Source organism: Fukomys damarensis, unplaced genomic scaffold, assembly GCF_012274545.1.
Source record: "Fukomys damarensis isolate Sample0158 unplaced genomic scaffold, DMR_v1.0_HiC HiC_scaffold_17, whole genome shotgun sequence".
Classification (NCBI taxonomy): Eukaryota; Metazoa; Chordata; class Mammalia; order Rodentia; family Bathyergidae; genus Fukomys; species Fukomys damarensis.
This window is the reverse complement of record NW_022900929.1, coordinates 350,402-375,888: the sequence shown is the minus strand read 5'-3', so window position 1 is coordinate 375,888 and position 25,487 is coordinate 350,402. Positions and strand designations below refer to the sequence as shown.

The 25,487-nt window shown below is 36.8% G+C and overlaps 1 protein-coding gene across 1 annotated transcript in view; it reads right to left on the bottom strand.

Moving 5' to 3' along the window:
- Positions 1-25,487, bottom strand: part of LOC104854350 (cytochrome P450 3A14) — a 47,271-nt gene that overhangs the window by 6,424 nt on the left and 15,360 nt on the right. Inside the window, exons 9-11 of the mRNA XM_010612844.3 lie at positions 22,807-22,873; positions 21,781-21,941; positions 19,620-19,846 (exon numbers count right to left, since the gene is read on the bottom strand). Of these exons, the coding sequence (XP_010611146.1) occupies positions 19,620-19,846; positions 21,781-21,941; positions 22,807-22,873 (455 nt within the window). The remainder of the gene's footprint in view (positions 1-19,619; positions 19,847-21,780; positions 21,942-22,806; positions 22,874-25,487) is intronic.

The following is a 25,487-nucleotide window of genomic DNA, read 5'->3' as shown; positions in this document are numbered from 1 at the left end:
CATAGATAGAAAATCAAAGGATGGAAAACAATACTCCATGCTTTGGAAAAAAGCAGGGGTAGCTATCCTATTTGCAGACTAAGTGGATTTAAGTCCAAAACTAATTAAGAGAGATAAAGAATGTCACTGCATCTCGGTAAAGGCAATAACCCAAGAGGAAGAAATGACAATCATAAATGTATATGCACTAAATTTGATTTCACCCAGCTATGTAAAACAAATATTGACATGAAAACTTGAATAAGTACTAATACAATATCCCCTTGTCACAAATAAATAAAACAGATAAAACTTCAACAAAAAATACTATAACTGAATCAAAATTTTAAAGAAATAGAGTAAATAGTTATCTACAGTGTTCCACACCACAAAATAGAAAAGCCACTCTTCTCAGATGCACACAGGTCTTTCTCCAAAATAGACCACATATTACCTCATAGAACATGCTTAAGTAAATACAAAGGAATTGAAGCTATCCTCTGGAGATTGTCAGATCATAGCACAATGACATTGGAGATAAATAGCAAAGGAAACCAAAACAAATTCATAAACACATTAAAATTGAATAACACCCTTCTGAAATATGAATGGGTCACAGAGGAAATTAAAGAAAAATTAGGCAACTTCTACAATTAAATGATAATGCAAATACAACATACCACAATTTATAAGACACAATGAAAGTAGTCCTACAAGGAACATTCAGAGCACTGAATGTCCATATTAAGAAAACAGAGCTAGCTCAAATAAGCAACCTAATGATGAACCTCAGGCTTCTAGAAAAAGAAGAGCAAGACAAACCCAAAGCTCATACGAGAGGAAATTATAAAGATCAGAGCAGAAATAAATACAGTGGAAACTAAGAGAATGACCCAGAAAAGCAACAACTGAAAGTGTTCAAAGAAATCCCTAGTCAACCTTATCAAAATAAGGGAGGACTAGTGATTTAGTTAATAGTACTTCCCCTGCCTCCCAAGCACAAGGTCCTGAGTTATATCCCCAGTACCACAAAAAAGAAAGAAATGAATGAAATCTATGCAACTAGGAATTAAAAGTGAAAAATTATAACACATTCACAGAAATCTAGAGGGTCATCACTACTAACTTTGAGTACCTGTACTCCAATAAAATGGAAAACACAGAAGAAATGGACAGATTCCTAGATACGTATAAGTCACCAAAGTAGAACCAAGAAGATATAAAAATTCTAAACAAACCAATAACAGTCCATGAAATTGAAAATTTTGTTTTTGTTTTTGGTACAGGGGATTGAACTCGGGTCCTTGCGCTTGTGAGGCAGGCCACCAAACCACTGAGCTAAATCCCCAGCCCTGAAATTGAAAATTTTATTTAAAACTTATCAACAGAGAAAGGCCCAGGTCCTGGTGGTTTCACTGCTGAATTCTACAAGAAATTTAGATAGGAGCTAATGCCACTACTTTTCAAACTCTTAATGAACTTGAAATGAAAACAATACTCCCCAAAACATTCCTAGAAGCAAACATTGTCTTGATTGTGAAAGCAGAGAAATACCCAACCAACAAAGAGAGCTACAGACCAAACTCCCTAATAAACATAGATGCACAAATCTTTAATAGGATACTCATGAACAAAATGCAAAATATAATCAATGTCATACACCCTGACCAAGTGGGATTCATCCCAGGGATGAAAGGATGGTTGAACATACATAAATCAATAGATGTAATGCACTGTATTAACAGAGTCAAAAACAAAAACTATATAATTATCTTAACAGATGCATAAAAAGCGTTTTTACAAAGTCCAATGGCCATTCGTGATTAAAAAAAAACTTCAGAAAATTGGAATAGATGGTATTTATCTCAACCTGATAAAAGCCGTGTATAAAAAACTAACAGCCAACATCATACTAAATGGCCCAAACAGAAATCATTCACACTAAAATCAAGAACAAGAGGATTCCACTATTACAGCTCCTATTCAATATAGCTCTGGAAACATTAGCCACAGCAATTAGACAAGAGAAATAAATAAAAGAAATAAAGATAGAAAATGAAGTTCAATTGTCATTATTTGTGAATAACATGATATTCTATTAAGAACACTCCAAAAATTCCTTGAAGGATTTTGAAATTTAATAACAAAATTCAGTAGATTAGCTCGATACAAGGTCAACATTCAAAAATCAATAATATTCCCGTACATGAATAACAGATACATTGAGAGGGTATTTGGGAAAGAATTCCTTTCATAACAGCATGCAATGCCCAGTATCACCACTCTTCTTCAATATAGTTGTGGAAGTATTAGCCACAGCAATTAGACAAGAGAAAGAAATTAAAGCAATAAAGATAGGAAAGGAAGAAGTTAAACTGTCATTATTTACTGATGATATGATACTCTACATTGCAGACCCAAAAAATTCCACCAACAGATTTCTAGACTTCATTGACACTTTTAGCAGAGTAGCTGGATACAAGGTCAACACTCAAAAGTCAATAGCCTTCTTGTACACAAATAGACTCACTGAGAGAGAAATTAGGGAAAAAATTCCTTTCATAATAGCATCCAAAATGAAGTATTTAGGAATCAATCTAATAAAAGTAGCATAAGACCTCTACACTGAGAACTACAGCACTCTGAAAAAAGAGATTGAAGGAGATATAAGAAAATGGAAAGATATCCCCTGCTCCTGGGTAGGAAGAATCAACATAGTGAAAATGGCCATACTACCAAAACTGCTATACAGATTCAGTGCAATGACAACTAAAATTCCAACACTATATTTCACAGAAATAGAAAAAAGAATCAAAAAATTCATTTGGAACCATAAGAGACATAGAATAGCAAAAGCCATCCTAGATAACAGACACATGGCAGCAGCATAACAATTCCCAATATGAAACTATAGTACAAAGAGTGTGATTAAAAACAGCATGGTACTGGCAAAAGAAACAGGCCTGAGGATCAGTGGAACAGACTGGAAGACACAAAAAGAACTCCAGATATACTCAGCTACCTTATATTTGACAAAGGAGTTGACCATCCCCACTGGAGGGCAGGTAGTCTCTTTAATAAATAGTGTTGAAAAAACTGGATTTCAACCTACCAAAGACTAAAACTAGACCCTTATCTTTAACCATGCACTAAATTAAAATCCAAGTGGATTAAAGATCTAAATATTAAAACAGAAACACTAAACTTGCTGGAAGATAAGTTAGGCAGAACTTTTGAAGACACTGGCATAGCAAAAGACTTTATGAACAAATAATCAGTAGCACAGGAACTAGCAGAAAGAATCAACAACTGGGATCTCATCTTATTAAAAGGCTTCTGCACTGCAAAAGAAACCATCAACAGAACTAAAAGACAACCTTCAATGTGGGAAAAATTTTTAGCAGCTGCTCCTCAGACAAAGGACTCTTATTTAGAATATATAAAGAACTCAAAACAATTAGCACCCCCAAATATAAAGACCCAATTCAAAAATAGGCATCTGAAATGAACAGACATTTTCAGACAAAGAAGTAAAAGCAGCAAGTAAATATATGAAAAAATGCTCCACATCACTGGTCATTTGAGAGACGCAGATGAAAACAACACTGAGATTCCACCTCACCCCACAAAGAATGGCTATTATCAAGGAATCAAACAATAGCAAATGTTGGCTGGGTTGTGGGGAGAAAGGAACCCTTCTGCATTGTTGGTGGGAGTGCAGACTGGTGCAATCACCATGGAAATTGATATGGAGATACCTCAAAGAGCTTGGACTGGAGATTCCATTTGACCCAGCCATCCCTCTACTGCCTATCTTTCCAAAAGAATTAAAAGAATCATATCACAGTGATATATGTGCACCAATGTTTATAGCAGCACAGTTTGTAATAGCTAAAACTTGGAAACAGCCCATTTGCCCATCAGCTGGAAACTGGATAAAGAAGATGTGGTTTTTCTATAAAATGGAATACTACTCAGGCATAATGAAGAAATTAGATTCATTCATAGGAAAGTGGATATTTATGAGGATATACTCCTAAGTGAAATAAATAAGTCACACATTTGTAAATACCAAATAGTTTCCCTGCTGTGAAAAGCTGTGATAGTACATAAGATCCTAGTGATGTAATTGATAGTGTGAAATAGGAAGAAAAGTGCTAAAGGTGTAGGGAAGATAGGAAGGATAGGGGAAAGATAATAAGGGAAAAGAAAAAAATATGAGAAAATGAAAAAATAGAAGTAAAGTGTTTGTAAATGGGGAGGGGAGGAGGGGGTGAAGGAAGGGCAGGGACAAGGGGAAAAATGAGAATGAAGACCTGTCATGTAGACATACAATATCACAATAATGAATGTGACTGTACTGCATACCTAAAATGTATGAATAAACTCAATGAGAGAAAAAAATAATAGCATCCTAAAAATTAAAATATCTAGGAATCATTCTAACCATGGAAGTAAAGGAACTCTAATTTGAAAATTACATCCCTCTTAAAAAGAGATTGAAGGGGATGTAAAAAAATGCACAGACTCACTCTGATCTTGTGTAGAAAAACCAACATACTGGAAATGACCATACTTCCAGAAGTGCTATAGAGATTCAACACAATAATGATTGAAATTCCAACAGCATATTTCATAGAACTAGACAAAAGACACTAAGAATTTATTTGGAACCAGAAGAGATGTACAATAGCAAAAGCAATTCTAGGCAGGAAAGTCAAGGCAATAGATATCACATCCGCAGATTGAAAGTATGTTACAAAGCTACTGTGATAAAAACAGTATGGAACTGGCAAAAAATCGGACCTGTGGATCAATGGAAGATGCGGAAACAACTCCACACATGCTCAGCCACCTCATCTTTGGCAATAGAACCAAACACCCTCAGGGGAGGAAACATAATACCTTTAAAAAATAGTACTGGAACGATTGAGGTTCAACTTGCCAAAAATTAAAAGTTCACCCATATCTTTCACCATGCACTAAACTAAAGTCAAAATGAATCAAAGATATAAATATTAAAACAGAAACTCGGAACATGCTGAAAGATAGATTAGGTAGAACTCTTAAAGACAAGGGCACATAAAAATACTTTATGAACAAGACCTCAGTCACATGGGAACTAACTAGTACAAAGAATCAACAATTGGGATGTCTTCTTATTAAAAACTTTCTGCTCTGCCAGCGAATATCACAAGCATACTGAAGAGACAACCTCAAATGTGGGAAAAAATTTTACCTACTGTTCCACAGACAAAGCACTATTTTCTAGAATATATACAGAACTTTTAAAAATCAGATTCCCCAAATTTAAAAACCAAATCCAAAAATGGGCATCTGAAATAATACACATTTCTCCAATGAAGAAGTACAAACAGCAAATAAACATAGGAAAAAATGTTCAAAATCACGGGTTATTTTAGAGATGCAAATGAAAACAATGCTCAGATTCCATCTCACTGCAGAAAGAATGGCTGCTATCAAGAAATCAATGAACAATAAATGCTGGTCTGGCTGTGGGGAAAAAGGAGACCTTCTCCACTGTTGGTGGAGTACATACTGGTGCAACTACTAATGTGGAAATCTTTGTGGAGATTCCTCAAAAAACTAGGATTAAAATCTCATTTGACCCAGCTAGTTCCCTTCTGGATATGTTCCTGAAAGAATTAAAAGCATCATACCACAGGAATATATTTGCACTCATGTTTATATTAGCACAGTTTATAATAGGCAAATCTTGGAAACTGCCCAATTGTCTGTCAACTGGTGATTGGATAAAAAGGATATCTTTTTAAGAAAATAGAGTAGTACTCAGCCATAAAGAAAGGCAAACTAATGGGGCTGGGGATTTAGCTCAGTGGTGCTGCCACCTGCCTCACAAATGCAAGGTCCTAAATTCTACCCCAGTACCAAAAAAAAAAATCAAGATAAACTAGAGACATTTATAGTTAAATGGATGCACCTTGAAGCCATATGCTTAAGTGAAATAAATAGGACACACATGTAAATACCAAACAGTTTCTCTGGTGGGAAAAACTAAAAGTGTAAATGAGGAATAAAATGTATAATAGAGATTGTGAAATAGGAAAAAATGTTCAAAGAGGATGTAAAACTAGGGAGAGGGGGTTGGGAAAAGAAGGGAAAAAATAGGAAAAGGAAAAAAACCCCGGAGAAATAAAGCATATATAAATAGGGAGATTTGGAAGGATTGAAAGGGAACTGGAAAAAACAAGAACCCAGATATAGCATATATAGGTAAAAAAAATTCCAATAATGAATGTGATCCTAATATATACCTAAAATATACCAATAAACAATTTAAAAAGTGAAAAAGTGGAATATGAGGCTTAATCCCAAAGATTTCTCATTAAATGTGCAAGTTATTCAGGTTTGGTTCAAACTTACAATCCTTCATCTTCAATTACCCATAGTGGTGGGATTACTTGCATGTGCCATCATACCTAATTCAAGTTATAAACTGTTAAAACAGTTCTTAGGCTTTGAAGGAAATTTTGCAATATATACAAGTTATATGCTATGAAACAGCTAGGGAATCAGTGTTGTCATGATGTATGGAAAACACAGCTGGCACAGGGGAATGATTGTTTTGGCAGCTGATGAGCATGAGACACACTGAAAGTATTCTGTAGGCATAGGGCATAGATAGTATTGTGTCAGATACTCTCAAAGAAAAGAGTTTTTCAGTATGTGGATTTCTGTTTTCTGGCTAAGGCTCTGACACATGCTGAGTACTTCCTATGAACCAAAAATGTAGAAGGTACAAAAGGTGCAAGTGTGGAGATTTGAGGGAATCCAGAAGCCCCTTGGCCCAAAAAGAAAGAAATCAGTCAATTCTGATTGACTCTTACAACAAATACTATGTATAAATTCATACTGCCCTTGGGGTCACAAAGGTCAAGATGACAAGATCCTTGCCAACAGAGACTATGATAGAAGGCGAGATGGCTGGACTCTTGCCCTAAAAACTTCATTCTCTATTTTTCTCACCAATACAATAAAAGAAGACATCAAGTAATTCCAGGATGCAAACTGTGCCTAAAACATGACTGTTCTATCTTATATCTAGATATCCCCCCAAAGTCTCATGTGTTCCTAGGTGGGTCTTTGGGGAGGCGACTGGATCATTGGTGAGTGATGGTGAGCCCACTGATGAATGTGATATTGTGATATTGGGAGGGGAATCCTGTCAGGCAGCGGTGGCTCACTTTGGGCATGCCCTGGAAGAGTGTATATATACAAACTTCCTTTTCTTTGATGCTAATCTGCTTCATTCTTGCCATGCCATGAACTTTTCTGCATAATCAGGCCTCTTTACTATGCTTCCCTGCCTTGGAACCAGCTGAGTATGGACTGAAACCTCTACAAACTGTGAGGTACAATAAATTTTTCTTCCTCTAACTTGTAGGTCATGTATTTTCTCCCAGCAATAAGAAACTAACTAAAACAATGATCTTGGATTTGAATGCTCAGAAGAACCTCCTTGAAAACATAATAGTAAATAAAAATATCAGACACACAAATTTTGATATCATATAGCATGGTTTTCTCATATATAAGAAACTCAAAGAACAAAATGAAAGGTACACAGTAAAGTATAGGAAGCACAGAGATAGATCTTTTGCAAAGGGAAGTGGATAAAAAGATGGAAGGAGGAGAGGGAAAGAGGATGAAGAAAGAATTACATTATGTACATGCACCAACTTTCGATGCTGAATGTAATCATTATGTACTGCAAGCATGTACAGATAAAGAGAAAAATTTTAAAAAGAAAGCTGCAAAAAGTCATCTCTGAGAAAGTGTTTCTCAGATATCTGAAGAGCAGATGATTTGATTTTGGAAGAGTCAAAAATAGAGTGTATGAGGGAATTGGTCAAGGAAGGCAATCAGAGAAAATACCAAAAAGACCTGTGCTCTCCTCTGTCCTCGCTTCTCTGTAGGCTGACTGAGTAATGAAGGAGTAAAACTGGTTAGGTTCTCAGCTTGTATTTTTATACTCACACTGAAGAAAACAGGAACAAATTATCAAATGAACAAGAGATGGAAATGTCTCCTAAAGCTGGTGGTAAAGTACAAGAACTAAAGAGAAAACCAGAAAGAAATAAGCATGCTAAAAACCTGAAATAGGCCATTCTGGACCTCCATCAGAGCAGACTGGTCAGAAGTGCCCTCTGCTCAGCTGCATGGGGAGCTCATGGATTCTCCTCCTCCACCTCCAGAACCCTGGACCTCTATCAGAGCAGATGGGTGAGAACCAACCGCTGCCCAGCCATGAAGGGAGCTCACACCTCCAGCACCCTGGGACTCCATCAGAGCAGACCAGTGAGAAGTGCCCACTGCCCAGCCATGCAGGGTGCTTGCGGCTCTTACTGCTCTACCTCCAGTTTGCCAGGTTTCCATTGGAGCAGACCAGTGAGAACCACCCACCATCCAGCTCCATGGGCACCTCTGCAACATTCCCCACCCTCGCTGTTCTCAGGGCTCCTGGCTGTGCCAGTACCTGGATCCACACTGCAGAGACACAGGTGATCATAAAGATCATGTTACTCAGCTCCAGATGATACAATGCAAATGAACAACAGCAATAAAGGCACATCAGAACTCCATAGCTGGTAAGTTGATGGGATCACCACCTTCCATCAGAACTTGGACTATCTTTAGGGGATGGGCAGCTGGAACCTGCAGTAGAACCTTGCAGAGTTCAACCCAGCAGGAGGTCAGAAAGCTCAACTTGGGCCTTGCACTAGAATTCAGCCTGAATCTCGTGGGTCTGCCATTGGCTAGCTGAGATTAATTGCCTTAGTTCTGCCCATTGCTGCCCACAGTGTTCATTGTGACAGCAGAGATATACCCTGAAAGAGGCTCTTCAATTTTTTATATTTCTTTCTATTTTTAATTTTTATTTAAAATTTTTATTTTTTCCCATTCTGCAAATTCTCCCTTTTCTCTTCTTCATTTTTCTGCTCACTCTATTGCTTTCCCAAATTATTCTTCATCTCCCTTTTTGTTTCTGTTCCTGCCTTAATTCGGATTTCTTCTTTCTTTTTCTTTTCTTCACTCTTATTTCTTTCTTTGATGATCATTAGTTTTAAAGGAAGGTGAGTACAATTTATAGCTTCCCTATTCCTATTAACTTGCTCTGTTCTTGTATTTATTCTTGCACTCTGTCTTTCCTTCTTCTGCATTATCATCTGTGTGCTCTGGCTTCACTTGAAACCTTCTCCTATTCTTTTACCTATCTATTCCTCTCATCCCAATTCCTTCTAAATCCCAATCCTGAAGGGTAAAATTTCTATATTGAAGAGTTTATTCACTATAAACACATTTTATGCTGGTCCTTGGTTTTTATTTAATTCACATAGTTGAAGGTGATAGATTAGTAACTACCACAAATGATCAATTTCTAAACTGTGCTTGATGCTATTTTGTTGCTGATTGTATCAACATTGCTAAAGGGTTCTGATTGATTTAATGAGTTTTCCTTTCTGATATTGTGGAAATGACAGTGTCTCTGAATCATTACAGACTCAAAACCTAAAAAGCAGTTATTTCAAGAAGATTGAAGTACCAATCCAGGAATTAAACCAAGGACAGCCCAACAACAAAAATAAAAATGAGAAAAAACTTTAGCAAGGCACAAATACAGACTTCCAGTTCACCAAGGGCAAATTCTATGAGAAACGAGGTGGAAAAATCTGACAATTGCATACCAGGACACCCAGAACTCATAGCACACAAAGTAACAAAACAGAATGAGGCTGTAGAAAAATTCAAAACATAAATAATTTCCCAAATAACTACAGAGTTGATAAGCACAATGAAAGACAAGATTAGAGACTCTAGAACAGAAACAGACCAAAAAAAAAAAAAAAAAAAAAAACCCCCAGGAATCTATGAAGCAGATTCAAACAGATATCCAGGAGATTAAAAACTCTATTGCAAGAATTCACAGCAGAATGAATGAAAGTAAAGATAGAATTTCAGATATAGAATGATAGAATTTCAGATATAGAAGATAGAATGACACTGAGGGACCATTAAAAGAGAGATCTCTTAAAAACCATAAGGGATCAAGAGAAATTGATCCAACAATTCAGAGATGATTCAAAGAAGAATAACATAAGACTGACATGAATCCATGAAGTAGCAGGAGAAAATACAAATGACCTAAAAAAGATGTTCACAGAATTAATGACAGAAAGCTTCCCAAACAGAGCAAAGGAATTAGACATTCAGATAAGTGAAGGCATATAGCACTCCAATTAGCCACTTTAAAAAATCAATATCTTGACATAATAATCAACATCCTAGAAGCCCAATTGAAGAAAAAAACTACTGCAAGCAGTTAGAGAAAAAAAATTACATACAAAGGAAAGCCCATCAGAATCACAGTGGACATTCCAACACAAACCCTCAGGTCAAGGAGAGCCTGGAGTGAGGTATTTCAAGCTCTAAAAGAAAACAACCTCCAACCTAGACTGATGTATTCTGCAAACCTTTTTGAAAATGGATGGCAAAATAAGATATTTCCATGATAAAGAACACCCAAGAAACTTCATGAACACCAAACCAGCACTACATGGAATTCTAAACAATATCCTAGAAAAAGACAATGAAGAAGTTCACAGCACCATGAGGCCGAACAGAGCAAATCAATTAGGCCAAGCAAGAAACTAAAGGGAGAGGGGGAAAAAGTAAAAAGAGCCAACAACAGGAGAATAGCATGACAATGTTAAGTCAATACATATCAGTCATAAGCATCAATGTCAGTGGTCTCAATTCACCAATCAGAAAAAATAGCCTGGCAGAATGGATTAAGAAGCAAAATCCAAAAATATGTTGTATACAAGAAACACACCTCATTAAAAAATAAACTCATAGATTGAAAGTGAAATGTAAACAGTTCTCCATGTAACAAGAGCCCAGAAAAAAGCAGGGGTAGTTATCTTATTCACAGACAGAGTAAATTTCAAACCAAAACTGATTAAGAGAGACAAAGAAGGCCCTACATCCTTGTAAAGGGAACAATCCAAGAGGAAGTCGTGACAATCATAAATATATATGCATGAAATATTAATCTCTCAACTATACAAAACAAACATTAAGGGACACAAAAAACCAAATAAACACTAAGACAACTTAAGTGGGGGACCTAATTACCCCACTATCACAAATAGACAGATAAACTAGACAAAAAAAATCAAGAAAAAAATACCAGGACCGAACCAAGCTTTTGAACAAATGGACTTAATAGATGTCTACAGAGTGTTCCACCCCACAAAATCAGAATATACATTCTTTTTGGCTGCACATGGGTCATTCTCCAAAATAGACATACTAGCTCATAGAACAGGTTTAAATAAATGCAAAGGAATCAAAGTTCTCCCATGTATATTAACAGACCACAGTGTAATTAAGCTAGAGATCAATAGCATAAGAAACAATAAGAACTCAAAGCCATGGAAATTGAACAGCACTCTTATGAAAAAGCAATGCATCACAGAGGAAATTAAAGAAGAAATTAGTCAGTTTTCACAAATAAATAATAATGCCAATACAACATACAGAAATCTATTGGACACAATGAAAGCAGTTCTACACAGAAAATAAATAGCATTGAATGTCCATGCTAGGAAAACAGAGTGAGCTCAAATAAACAACCTAATGGTGAATCTTAGGCATCTAGAAAAAGAAGAGCAAGAAAAATCCAAAGCTCATACAAAGGAGGAAATTATAAAGATCAGAGCAGAAATCAATGCAATGGAAACTAGGAAAATGATTTAAAAAAATCAATGAATAGAAGAATTGCTTTTTCAAAGAATAAATAAAACTGATAAACCCTTAAACAACCTTGTCAAAAAAAGGGAAGAAAAGGCTCAGATCCATGCAATTAGGAATGGAAAAGGTGAAGTCACAACAGATCCAGGATAAAAACAGAGGATCATCAATCCCTACTTCAGAATCTGTACTCTAATAAAATGGAAAACACAGAATTATACAGATTTTTGATACTTATGAGTTACCAAAGTTGAACAAAGAAGATGAAAACAAATCTAAACACCACAATTACAATCAGTGAAATTGAAAATGTAATTAAAAACTTACCAACAAATAAAAGCCCAGGTTCTGATGGATTCACTGCTGAATTTTACAAGATATTTACAGAAGATCTATTGCCACTACACTTTAAACTTTTCAATGAAAGTGAAAGGGAAGCAACACTTCCAAATTCATTCCATCAAGCACATGTACTTTGATTTCCAAACCAGGGAAAGACCCAACCAAAAAAGTGATTTGCCAAAGGCAAATCTCCTTAATGAACATAGATGCAAAAGTCCTTAATAAGGTACTGGCAAACAGAATACAGAGAGTCATCAAGAATATCATACACCCTGATCAAGTTGGATTTATTCCAGGGATGCAAGGATGGTTCAACATATGTAAATCAATAAATGTAAAACACTATATTAACTGAGTGAAGGAAAAATCATATGATCATCTCAATAGATGCAGAAAAAGCATTTAACAAAATTCAACACCCATTCATGATAAAAATCCTACAGAAAATTGAAATAGATGGTCTTTCACAAAGGAGCGAACCATCCACAGTGGAGGAAAGATAGCCTCTTTAATAAATTGTATTGGAAAAACATGATTTCAACCTGCCAAAGATTAAAACTAGATGTTATCATTCACCATGCACTAAACCAAAATGCAAGTGGATTAAATGAAACAGTAAAGTTGCTGGAATATATGTTAGGCAGAACTCTCAAAGATATTGGCATAGGAAAAGACTTTATGAAGAAATCCTTAGTAGCATGGGATCCAGCACAAATAATCAACAACTGGGATCTCTTCTTATTAAGAATCTTCCGCACTGCAAAAGAAACCACCAACAGATCTAAGAGACAACCTACAATGTGGGAAAAAATTTTTACCAGCTGGAGATTTGGAAGGCAGCTCTGAGATCTGCTCTCCCTCCGGCCTGCTTTGGCCCATTCAGTGGGACCAGGTAGCAGCATTGTCCCCAGCCTGCTCTGCCACCAGTTCCAGCAGGAAAAGTAGCCATGTGGGTGCCCCTGAACCACTCTTCACCAAATTCTCAGAACTTCTGATCGGGCCAGTCCTTGGACCCTCTCCACAGAGGCATAGGTGCTCATAAAGGGTGTTTTTCTGAGCTCCCAACTTTGAACATCTTTAAAGTAAGGGTGGGGGAAACCTGTAGTAGAACTGTGTGGGGTTCAACCCTGCAGGTTGGGGTACTCAATCTGGGCTTTTTGGCCTGAGGTCAGTCTGAGTCATGGGGGATCTGCCACTGGCTAGCTGAGATCAGGGGAGTTGGTTCTGCATATAGCTGTGCATAGGGTATATTATGACATGAGAGATATAGTGTGAAAGAGGCCCTTCAGATTCATTTTTTCTTTCTTTTCCTCATTCCACTCTGAAAATTCTTTCTTTCTCCTGTCCTCTTTTTCCAACTCAGTCTTTTGCTCCACCATATTGTTCTTCATCTCCCTTTCTGTTCCTGCTCTTGCGCTAACTCACACTTCTTCTTTTATCATTTTTTTCTATTTTCTTTATGTTATTTTCTTTTGTCATTTTACCTAACTCATGGGTCAATAGTTTCAAGGGAAAGTGAGCCCCTATTACTGTTAAGGGAATATATTCTTGTCCTTATTCTTTAACTCTGTCTATTTCTTTTGAATTTAATAGTTTCATAAAGATTATGTGGTCATTCTATGTCCTCTGGCTTCACTTCAAACCTTCTCCAATTCTTTCACTTATCTACTCCTCTCATCCTAACTCTGTCTAAGTCCCCATCCTAAATGGTAAAGATGCTATATTGAAACGTGTATTCACTGCAAACATATTTTGGGCTGCTTCTTGATTTTAATTTAATTCACATGGTTTAAAGGTGATAGATTAATGACTACCACAAGTGGTGAATTTGCAAGTAGTGCTTGATCCTATTGTGTTGCTGATTGTACCAATCGGGCTAAAGGATTATGCTTGATTTAATGAGTTGTCTTCTCTGATATTATGAAAATGAGGATGTCTATGAGTCATTAGAGCCTCAAAAGCTAAAGAAGAACTATATCAGGAAGACTGAAGAAATAACCCAGAAATTAAACCAAGGAAAACCCAACAACAAAAATAAAAATGAGAAAACACTTAAGCAAGACACAAAGACAGACTTCCAGTTCACCAATGGCAAACAGTAGGGCAAAATGGATGAAAAGTCTGATAGTGAACAAGCAGGACACCCTGGACCCATAGTACAGGAAGTAACAAAACAGATCAATCAGGCTCTAGAAAAATTCAAAATTGAAATAATTTTCCAGATAACCATAGAGATGGTAAGCAAATTGGAAGTCATGATTGAGACTCTACAACAGAAACTGGCAAAAATATAGATGTGCTCAGGACCATGATAGAAGCCATGAAGGCCCAGCATAAGAAAGAAATGGAAGCAATGAATGTCCAGCATAGGAAAGAAATGGACTCCATAAAACAGATTCAAACAGATATCCAGGAGATTAAAAACTATTGAAAGTGTATGCAACAGAGTAAAAGAATGTGAAGATAGAATCTGAGATATAGAAGATAGGATTGGAGTCAGTGACTGTGAAAAGAGAGGTCTCTTAAAACAGTAGAGGATCATGAGAAATTGATCCAACAACTCCTAGATGATGCAAAGAAGAATAACATAAGACTGATAGGAATCCATGAAGTAGCAGGAGAAAATACAAATGACTTAAAAAAGCTGTTCACAGAATTAATGACAGAAAATTTCCCAAACAGAGGGGAAGAATTTGACATACAGATATGTGAGGCATATACCATGATCAAAAAAAAAATCTACACCTAGACATATAATAATCACGATCCCAGAAATCCAACAGAAGAACAAAATAGTACAAGCAGTAAGAGAAAAGAAACAAATCACATGCAAAGGAAAGCCCATCAGAATTGCAGCAGACTTTCCAACACAAACCCTCAAATCTAGGAGAGCTTGGAGTGAGGTCTTTCAAGTCCTAAAAGAAAACAACCTCCAACCTAGACTGATGTATCCTGCAAAACTCTTTCAAAATGGATGGTGAAATAAGATACTTCCATGACAAGGAACACCTGAGAAACTTCATGAATACCAAACCAGCACTACAAGGAATTCTAAACAATATCCTAGAAAAAGACAATGATGGTCACAACACCATGAGTACCAACAGAACAAATCAAACTAGGAAAGGTAAGAAACTAAAAAGAGAGGGGTATAAGTAAAAAAGAGTCAACAAAAGGACAATAATATGACAATAATAAGTCAGTATATATCAGTTATAACCATCAATGTCAGTGGCCTCAATTCACCAATCAAGAGAAATAGACTAGCAAATGGATTAAGATGCAAAATCCAACAATATGTTGCATATAAAAAGCACACGTAGTGCAAGAAGAAGCCCATAGACTGAAAGTGAAAGGATGGAAAACAATTCTCTATGTGACAGGAGCCCAGAAAAAAGTAGGGGTAACTATCTTATTCATAGACCAAGTAAATTTCAAACCAAAACTTATTAAGAGAGACATTCTTGTAAAGGGAACTATTCAAGAGGAAGAGATGACAATCATAAACATATATGCACCAAATATAAGTGCCCCCAACTATATAAAAGAAATATTAAGAAACATGAAAAACCAAATAAGCACTAATACAATTGTAGTGGGGGATCTAAATACCCCACTTTCACAAATAGACAGATAATCTAGGCAAAAAGTCAACAACGAAATACGAGAACTAAACCAAGCTTTTGAACACATGGACTTAATACATGTCTATAGATTGGTCCACCCCACAAAATCAGGAAATTCATTCTTTTCAGCTGCACATGGATCATTCTCCAAGATAGATCACATACTAACTCACAGAACAAGTTTGAATAAATGCAAAAGAATCAAGGTTATTCTCTGTATATTATCAGATCACAGTGCAATCAAGCTGGAGATCAAGAGCACAAGAAACTGCAGGAACTTCACAAACACATGGAAATTGAACAATATTCTTCTGAACAATCAATGGATCACAGAGGAAATGAAAGAAGAAATCAGACAGTTTTTACAAATAAATTAAAATGCCAATACAACATACAGGAATCTATGGGAGACAGTGAAAGAAGTTCTACGTGGAAAATTCATAGCACTGAATGCCCACACTAGGAAAACAGAGTGAGCTCAAATACACAACCTAATGATCAATCTTAGACTACTAGAAAAACAAGAGCAAGAAAAACCCAAAGTTCAAAAAAGAGAGGAAATTATAAAGATTAGAGCACAAATCAATGCAATGGAAACTAAGAAAATGATACTAAAAATAAAAAAATTGAAGAGTTGGTTTTTTGAAAGAATGAATAAAATGGATAAACCCTTAGCTAACCTCATAAAAAAAAAAGAAAGAAAGAAAAGGCTCAGATCCATGCAATCAGGAATGAAAAAGGTGAAGTCACAACAGATCCAACAGAAATCCAGAGGATAGTCAATACCTACTTGGAGAACCTGTACTCTAACAAAATGGAAAACACAGAAAAAATGCATGGATTTCTAGATATTTATGAATTACCAAAGTTAAACAAAGAAGATAAAAACATTTTAAACACTCCAATTGCAATCAGTGAAATTGAAGATGTAATTAAAAATTTACCAACAAAGAAAATCCCAGGTCCTTATGGATTCACTCCTGAATTTTACAAGACATTTAGAGAAGAACGACTGCCATTACTCTTCAAACTTTTGAATGAAATTGAAAGGGAAGCAATACTTCCAAATTCATTCTTGGAAGCAAGTATCACTTTGATTCTCAAAAAATGGAAAGATGCAACTAAAAAAGAGAATTAAAGGCCAATCTCCTTAATGAATATAGATGCTAAAATCCTTAATAAGATACTAGCAAACAGAATACATAGGATCATCAAGAAGATCATACATGCTGGCCAAGTTGGTTTTATTCCAGGGATGTAATGATGGTTCCACATACGTAAATCAATAAATGTAATACATTATTTTAGCATAGTCAAGGACAAAAACCATATGATCCTCTCAATAGATGCAGAAAAAGTCTCAAAGAAGTAAAAGCAGCAAATAAATATATGAAAAAGTGTTTCACATAACATGTCATTTGAGACATTCAGATGAAAACAATACTGAGATTCTAACTCACCCCACAAAGAATTGCTGTTATCAAGAAATCAATCAATAACAAATATTGCTAAGGTTGTGGGGAGAAAGGATCCCTTCTCCATTGGTGGTGGGAGTGCAGACTGATGCAAGCACTGTGGAAATCAATATGGAGATACCTCAAACAACTAGTACTAGAGGTTCCATGTGTCCCAGCTATCTCTCTTCTGTGTATCCTTCCAAAAGAATTAGAAGAATTATACCACAGTGATATATGCACACCCATGTTTATAGTGGCACAGTTTTTAATAGGTAAAACTGCGGCTCTCTGGGGGGACCCCGTCCAGCGGGGAATAGGAGGTGAGAGCCGCCTCTTATTCGTGGGTCATCAGAGGCCGGTCCGATCTTGAATGTCTGTGAAGGAAATCTTTAAGAAGTTAGAGCACATGGCCCAAGTCTGATTTCTGATCAAAGGCTCTTTATTGGCTCAGCAAAACAATTATATGCTGTTATCCCAGGGGGAAGGTTCAGCAAGCTTATTGGACAGTTCAAACAAATCTTCTACCAATCACATGAGTCACTCAAGCATTTAACCATAAAGGGACAAAGCATTTATCAGCATACAGCAATCAGTATTTTACCAAATGTGGGGAGGGGTAAGTGGGAAGGCGTACATCAACAATTAACCCTATGCAATCTTTAATTTAACAATCTCCAGGGGCAAGCGGGGCAAGGGGAAAATCAATTTTGATACCAAGATTCGTCCTTTTCCCGTTGCTTCTGCCTTTGTTCAAGGCTTTCCTCAACCCTTCTAATGCTATCATCCACCAGGCCTAGTTTATCTTTAAAAAAGCAACATTCTTAAAGAAGGGGGTTGGGGCCAATGGCAATGGGTTTGAACTGAGGTGGTTCTTTCAAAAGCCTGATGGAAAAGGTGAGACCCGGATCACGGCCGCTGATGTAAAGGCGAAGGCCCCACTCAACCTGAGAGTCCAGTGGTATTGTTTGCCGGGCGTGGTGGTGCACGCCCATAATCCCATAAAACTAGTTTGGATTACAGTGAGCTCCAGGTCGACACCCGTAATCCCATAAACCCAGCCTGGATTACACAGTGAGTTTAGCCTGGATTACACAGAGAGCTCCAGGTCAATCTCATCTGCATAGCTGAGACCCTCATCTCAGAAAAGCCAAATAGAGTCATAGATTGTGTCAATGCCTCAATGGTAGAAGTTACTTTTCCAACGTCAAATGCCAGCGGGCTCCCACATAAAACCTGGAAACAGATCAGTTGCCCATCTGTTGGAGACTGGATAAAGAAGATGTGGTTTTTCTATAAAATGGAATACTAGTCAGCCACAATGAATGAGAAACTAGTCATTCATAGGAAAATGGATGCATATTGAGGCCATACTCTTCAATGAAGTAAATAGACACACATGTGTAAATACCAAATAGTTTCTCTGATGTGAAAAACTAAAAGTTGAAGTAAGATCCAAATTGTAAAATTGATAATGCTACAGAGGAAGAAAAGGGCTAAAGCTATAGCGGATATGGCAAGGGAAGGGATGAGAAACAAGAAAAAATATGAGAAAAGGAAAAAAAATTGCAAAAAAGTCTTTGTAAATATGGAAAGTGGAGAGGTTGAAGTGAGGGAAAAGATATGGGGAAAAGTGATAACTGAGATCTGTCATGCAAAGGTACAAGATCCCAATGATGAATTAACTATACTGAATACTTAAAAAGTAACAATAAACTCAATAAGATGAAAAATCCTGAAATAATATAGTGGTTAACTACATTATGGAAGATGTATACAATTACCAAAGTTTGGCAACCAAAATACACACATACACATGCAAATGTGTTTGTATCATTATATATTAAAGATAATGAATAGTTTATCTTTTACTGTAAGCAAGCTAATAGCTTTTCATGTACTACCATACTAGTTTTTTAAATTTTCTAACTGCACAGAAATATGTACATAAGGACATACACATACTTTTTTAAAAATTGCATTTATGAACCAGTGGTTTAGCACAGTGGTTCCACCACTTGCCTCAGAAGTGCAAGGACCTGAGTTCAATCCCAGGTACCAACAAACAAAAAATACCACCCCCAAAAAAATCCAACAAAAAACAAAAACCAAAAAAACTAAATCCAGGCCTATAACATTTGAGGTAAGCACTCTGTCACCAAATTTCAAAATCAGTCCTATGTAACTTTATTAATAGGCTTTATCTTACAATTTTGGGACTGCAGGTTAAGCATATGTTTAGTTTTTCTGCCATAAGGATTTCAAAGTTTCAATAGTTAGCAGTGTGATTTTTTAAAAGTTCTAAAAGCCAAATAATGTGTAAACAAATGATTGCACTATCACATATCTGTTATCTCCATTATTCATAGAATGCCTAGGCCAACCAGGTTCAGGTTGGGTTCCTTTCTGCAGGTCCCTTTACCTTTCAGGGCAGAACTCATCAGGCTCTGGCCAGTACTTTGAGTCTTTTTGAAGAGCAAAGGTTGGTACCATCACCACTATCCCTTTGGGAATGAATACTCCATTGATTTCAACATCTTTTTTACATATCCTCTCAATTCTGTTAGCAATTGGATATAATCTGAGAGTTTCATTAACGACCATGTCCAAATATTCCATCTCCATCATGGCATCATATGTAGGAAATGCCTAGAAAAAGTCATATCTTGGTTATTGGAAATTTGGAATTGATGTGCAATGCAGTCTGTGTAGTACTACTGAATTGTTAGGAGCTCCAAAAGTTCATTCATACTGGTAAAGGACACAACAGTTACAGAGCATTTCCATAACTATCTGTGGGGCATTAACCAGAGGTATTTATGAGATGAATATGTAGAGATAATCTACTTTTGGAGTTACACATCTAAAACCCCTTGGAATGAAAGGTTATAGACTAAAAATATAGCCAACAGGGCTACGAATCCAAGTAGGATCCAAAGTCGCTGCCTTAAAGAGTGAATGCTCTGGCTGTCATCCTCCCCCATACTCTGATTTATTGCTTAGATTGCCCTAAGGTGAGTCATATAACAGAACACTCTGACCTTATCCTGTCCTTCTCCTGTCCATTCCTTTCCCCGCTATGAATTCTTGCATAGACATCTTTCTTTGTCTTCTATCTTTGCTTTCTGGTTCTGTCACTAAAAACCCACAGAAGCTTCACTTTGAAAATGTGTTTATGAAACTTTCTCATACTTAGTGGTCTCCAGAAGGGCAGGCTCCCTGGGACTTCATGGATTGAACTGGATATTTGCTGTCAGTAATCTTTAATCCTTCCCCATTCCTTAGTCATGAATTTCAAAAACCATCATATTCATTGAACTTCTGGAAGGCCATTGAAATGTGAACTGTAGCTATGAATGTAGACTACATTTAAGACAATCACTGCACAGGTCCTAAAATCCCTAGTCTTATCAAGAAGTGATTTTCTTTCTCATATGAGGAAATTTGATTAATAGATTATGACAATTACACAATAGAAACTATGCCAAAGACAATACTCCCTTTCAAAGAGAAGCTGCACATAATGGAACATGGAGAGAAAAAAATTTCTCATTCCACTCTCACTATGTTGCCCAGGCTGAGCTGGAATTTACAATCCTATAGCAACTGCCTCCTAGAAAAGTAGAATTAAAAATGTGCATAACTATAGCCAGCTTTTATCAAGCTTTTAAATTCACAATATGTACTACTAATACCTTTCATAACATACATGAGATTTATATATTTATACATAAATATTATATTAAATACTGTATGAATACTTGGAGAAACTAGTTTCTTTTGATTCCATTATGCTAAAAGACGTTTTGATATGATGTTATCATGGCAGAAAACTTCAATTCTAATAAAAGCTGAAGCAAGCTGGGAACATACTCTGCCCAATTATTTTTTACTTGACCTGTCACCTGGTTGGTGCTTCAGGGCTTCACTGTGAACACTGAAGAAGATGCTTTGTGTCTAATTCGTTGCCAAAACAGCCATGCCAACCCCAGAAGCCAGTTATCTTCACACTACACAGTTCCCCATTTGGAAAAGTCTGAGGATAGTGTGGATACCATGTGGTTATCACCTGCTATGACAATGAACAGGTTACAATATAGAGTTTAAGAGTTTTTCTCAGGGCCAAAACTCTATAACATACCTTGGTCTCCTTATGTCTCACTACATAGCTGGACTTTGTGAATGTGTAGACAGAGCTGAGTCATCCTGCCCAGCCCAGCCAAGGCCAATCCTGTTCAGCCAACAGCCAGGCCATGAATAATAGGAGCAGGGATCTCTATCTACACACTTGAGCAATGAAAGTTCACTGCTACATGACATGGAGATGTTACCATTACTGTGGTAACAGACAATGTATATGCCAGGACCAGCACTGTCATACAAAGTTTTTAGTTTCCTGCAAATACCACTTATTTCTTATGTTTCACCCCTTGTTTCTAACTTTGGATTCTTTGTACTTGTAAATACTGCTGGAGAATAGTGCTGACACTGTGTGTAAAAATTCTTATTGCAAGTGAGGAAGAGGGTTTCTTCTTCAGTACTGACTTCTTCCCTCTCCTTCCACAGACCGTCTGTACACTCACCTTATTCGGCAAAGTAGTATCAATCTCCCACTGCAGTTTCTTCTGCACATCAGGGTGAGTGGCCAATGTATGCATAATAAAAGAAAGAGTGTTACTAGTGGTCTCATAGCCAGCAAAAATAAAGATTATTGATTGTGCCAAGATTTCCATATCAGACAGAGCTAAAAGAAAAGGAAATAAATTTCAGGTGAAGCAGATTAATGTAGCACAACACTGTTTAGCTCACAAAAATACAAATAAAGCTCCCACATACCTAGAAAGAAACAGAAAAGCAATTCAGAGTCATGATGGGACTGATTTTCACTATGATGTCTATCTCACAGAACTAGAAAACTGTGGAATTATTTTAATTCAGTTCCACTGGTGTCTGTAGTATCCTTAGTCATCTTCTGCTCTTTATTCCATTCTCACCACATCCACAGCTATGTAATTTCATGAATTTTCATAAATTAGATGAATCCCATGTATGAGAATTATATCTAAATGACTTTCTTAATGTTTATTTTTAATCCATGGGTGAAAAAAACAACGGTTGACCAAATCAAGGAGAAAAAGATACTTACATTGTCAAAGCTGTTTTCCCCAAAGCTTGTTCATTGTGAAAGTGAAAATGTCTTTATAATGAAGTAACCTAGTACACATACTTTTACAAACTATTCCCAATGAACATCACAGCTACTTGGGAACTATACCTCTGATTATATTTCTAGATGGAAATTTGCAGGCAATTTCTGACCCCCTTAGTAAGGATGGAGCTGAAAATCATCAGTATTTGTTTTGACATAGGTGATCCTAACAACTTCCAGCCTTGAAATGCTTGGTTATGGTTACCCTTCAAGCTTTGAACATACGTAAGCTTGTATGATTCCAGATAGCACCTCTGGCTACCATATATAATATCTGAGTTTCTGTCCTCTTGAAATTGGGCAGAAATGCTCCTCCACCTGGAAACCCTTTTGCACTTTCCAAAACAACCTCTTCTCTTGGAGTTTTGCCATCAGTACACCACAGAGCATGCTTGCTTACCTTTGTGAGACTCAGTGTCTTTAGAATTCTGGGAGTTCATCATCAGCTGAAGAAAATCCACTCGATGCTATAAGAAAGAAATTTCAAAGACAGAAGAGCAATTGTGAGGTCACAAGTCATTCAGGAATGCAGAACTTTGCCTCCCTTCTCATTATGGCCCCTTAAAGTCCAGAAGGCTAGTGAGCTATGCTGATTCAGGAGTGAAGGACACTGTCCATATACACACCTTGAAAATTCGTATGTTTCCTTGAGAGCAAATCACCTATCAGCCCATCGGCTTTTGGCTTTTGCCATCGCAGATTCTCACTTTTTCTGGTTTCTCAACAAAGACTCCTGGCCAAACAGTGAATCCTCCCTTAATTCTTAAAGCAATGGCCTATAGATTACTTGGCTGCCATTTCCACACCTCATTGTGTGATCATCTTCATATGTTCTACATTCTCAGAACACAACAAAATCCTCAGCAACATCTAGAGTACCCATCCTATCACCTTGTCCCGCTGATGGGACTTGTGATGGGCTACAGTCCTCCTCAAACAATGCTGGGTTACCTAGCATTAAAGATCTATTCCTAGAATACACTCCAGCACATTCCAGGCTAAGAGAGAAATTCATATTTGACACAAACCAAACTACACCAGGTTCCCTCATAGGGGTTTCCATTGGACAATGTAACAGATAAGTGCTTCAAGTTGAAATAATTTCTTATCATTGTAAGATGGAGCAATTTAGACTACCAATAATTGCAACTTTTAAACAGTAATTTTATTTCTTTAATAATGGGCGGGGGAGGAAATTGGCAAAGTTACTATTTTTTCCCCTTTTTATTGAGTTTATTGGTACAATCTAGGTATACAATACAATAACATTCATCATTGGGATTCTGTACCTTTACATAATAGGTCTTGATTCTCATTTTTTCCCCTTGTTCCTGACCTCCCTTCACCCCCTCCTCCCCTCCCCATTTATAAGCACTTTGTTTCCATTTTTTCAGTTTCTCATATTTTTTTCCTCTCCCTTATTACCTTTCCCCCACCCTTCCCACTTTCCCTACACCTTTAGCCCTTTACTTCCTATTTCACATTATTAATTATCTCATTAGGATCCTGTGTACTATTATAGTTTTTCACACCAAAGAAACTATTCGGTATTTCAGTTAAAGAAATCTCTGCATGAACATTAAAAATAGGGAATCCTAAACTAAATATGTAAGGTCATATCTACGTGGGTTTGATTACAGAAACTAATAAAGTATTCTCTAAATAATGAAAAAAAGAATAAGATAAGACTATAAGAGTGAGAAGCAATTTAAATATGTTCAGGGACTATTTTAATCTCCAGAATTAAGGGTTATTTTAATGTTACATCATTGCCTTTTCTCTTTTACTTTCCTTTTTAGTTTTATTTTAGGATGCCCTATTTTTAATGTTCATACAGAGATTTCTTTAACGGTAAAGTTACTATTTCAACAACACTTCTACCGTGACACACTAAGTTTTTTGAACAGTCTAACTTTTCAATGTCAAACTCTTTCTCTCAGACTCATTCTCATTCCCCCTCCCCAATTTCCAACATTTTAGTTCCTGAAAAATGCAAAAACTCTCCTGCTCTAATAACAGATTCTGTGTTAAACAGAGAAGTGTACAGATCACATGTTTATGGCTTGTATTTATATGTCCCTCCAAAGCTTCATGCTTTTTCAGAGGTGGCTGGATATAGAGTGGTTGATTCACTGTGGGACTAGCCCCAAGGGCACTAAAATTAGAGGGAGTAAGGGCTACCTTCCCTATGTAGTCTGAATAGGATCCAGGGGCAGAAAGACTCTGTAAAGTTCCCTGTTGTTTTGTTTCCATTGAGTACCTTGAACTATTTCTCCTCTGTGATATTCCTCTGCCATTTGCCACTGTTCCTTGGAACCAACTGATTGTGGTCTGAAAGCTCTACAGAGTGTGAGCTAAATAAATGATTTCCCTTTTAACTTTGGGTGTCACATGTTTTGTCTCAGCAATGAAAGAAATTTGACTAATAAAGAAATTTGTTATCAGAGAAGTGGCATCACTGCTGTGACTTTACCTGGCCATGTGGAACAAGAGCCTTTGGAATAGGCTTGTGAGAAAGGAAAGAGTTAGGAAAGGCTTGAAGATGCCATCTTAAATATGTACAGCTGGAACACCTTTGGCTATTCTGCATGAGAGATTCTGATCAGAGATCAGAAGGCCAGAAAGCTGCTAAAGACCAGACTTAGGATGTTTCTTTGGAAAAAAATTGCATTGGCTGTTGGACTTCAGATGATGTGTGTTATGCCTTGGCAGAAAGTTTGTCTGCATTTTGCTTGTGTCCACAGGCTTTTCCTGAGACTGATATTAATGGCAGTGGACTAATTAATCTCACAGAAGAAATTTCAGGCAGGCTAATGTTGAGGCCATGGCACAGCTACTGTGTGGGAATTTTAGCCAGTCCTATGTTGGGAATCAAGAGGAAATAGGCCAGTAGAACGGTTTAAAACACTTCGAATTGGGTCCAAAAGGAAACTCAAGTAATGATGTATATGGCAAAGATAGAGTAGAGGAGCTCTTGATTGCTGAGAAGGAACAGGAGAATAGAAAGACTGGCTGAGGGCATTAGAAGAACCAACAGAGCTCCACCCTGTGCAGGCTCAAAATTGCAAATGTGAAAGACTT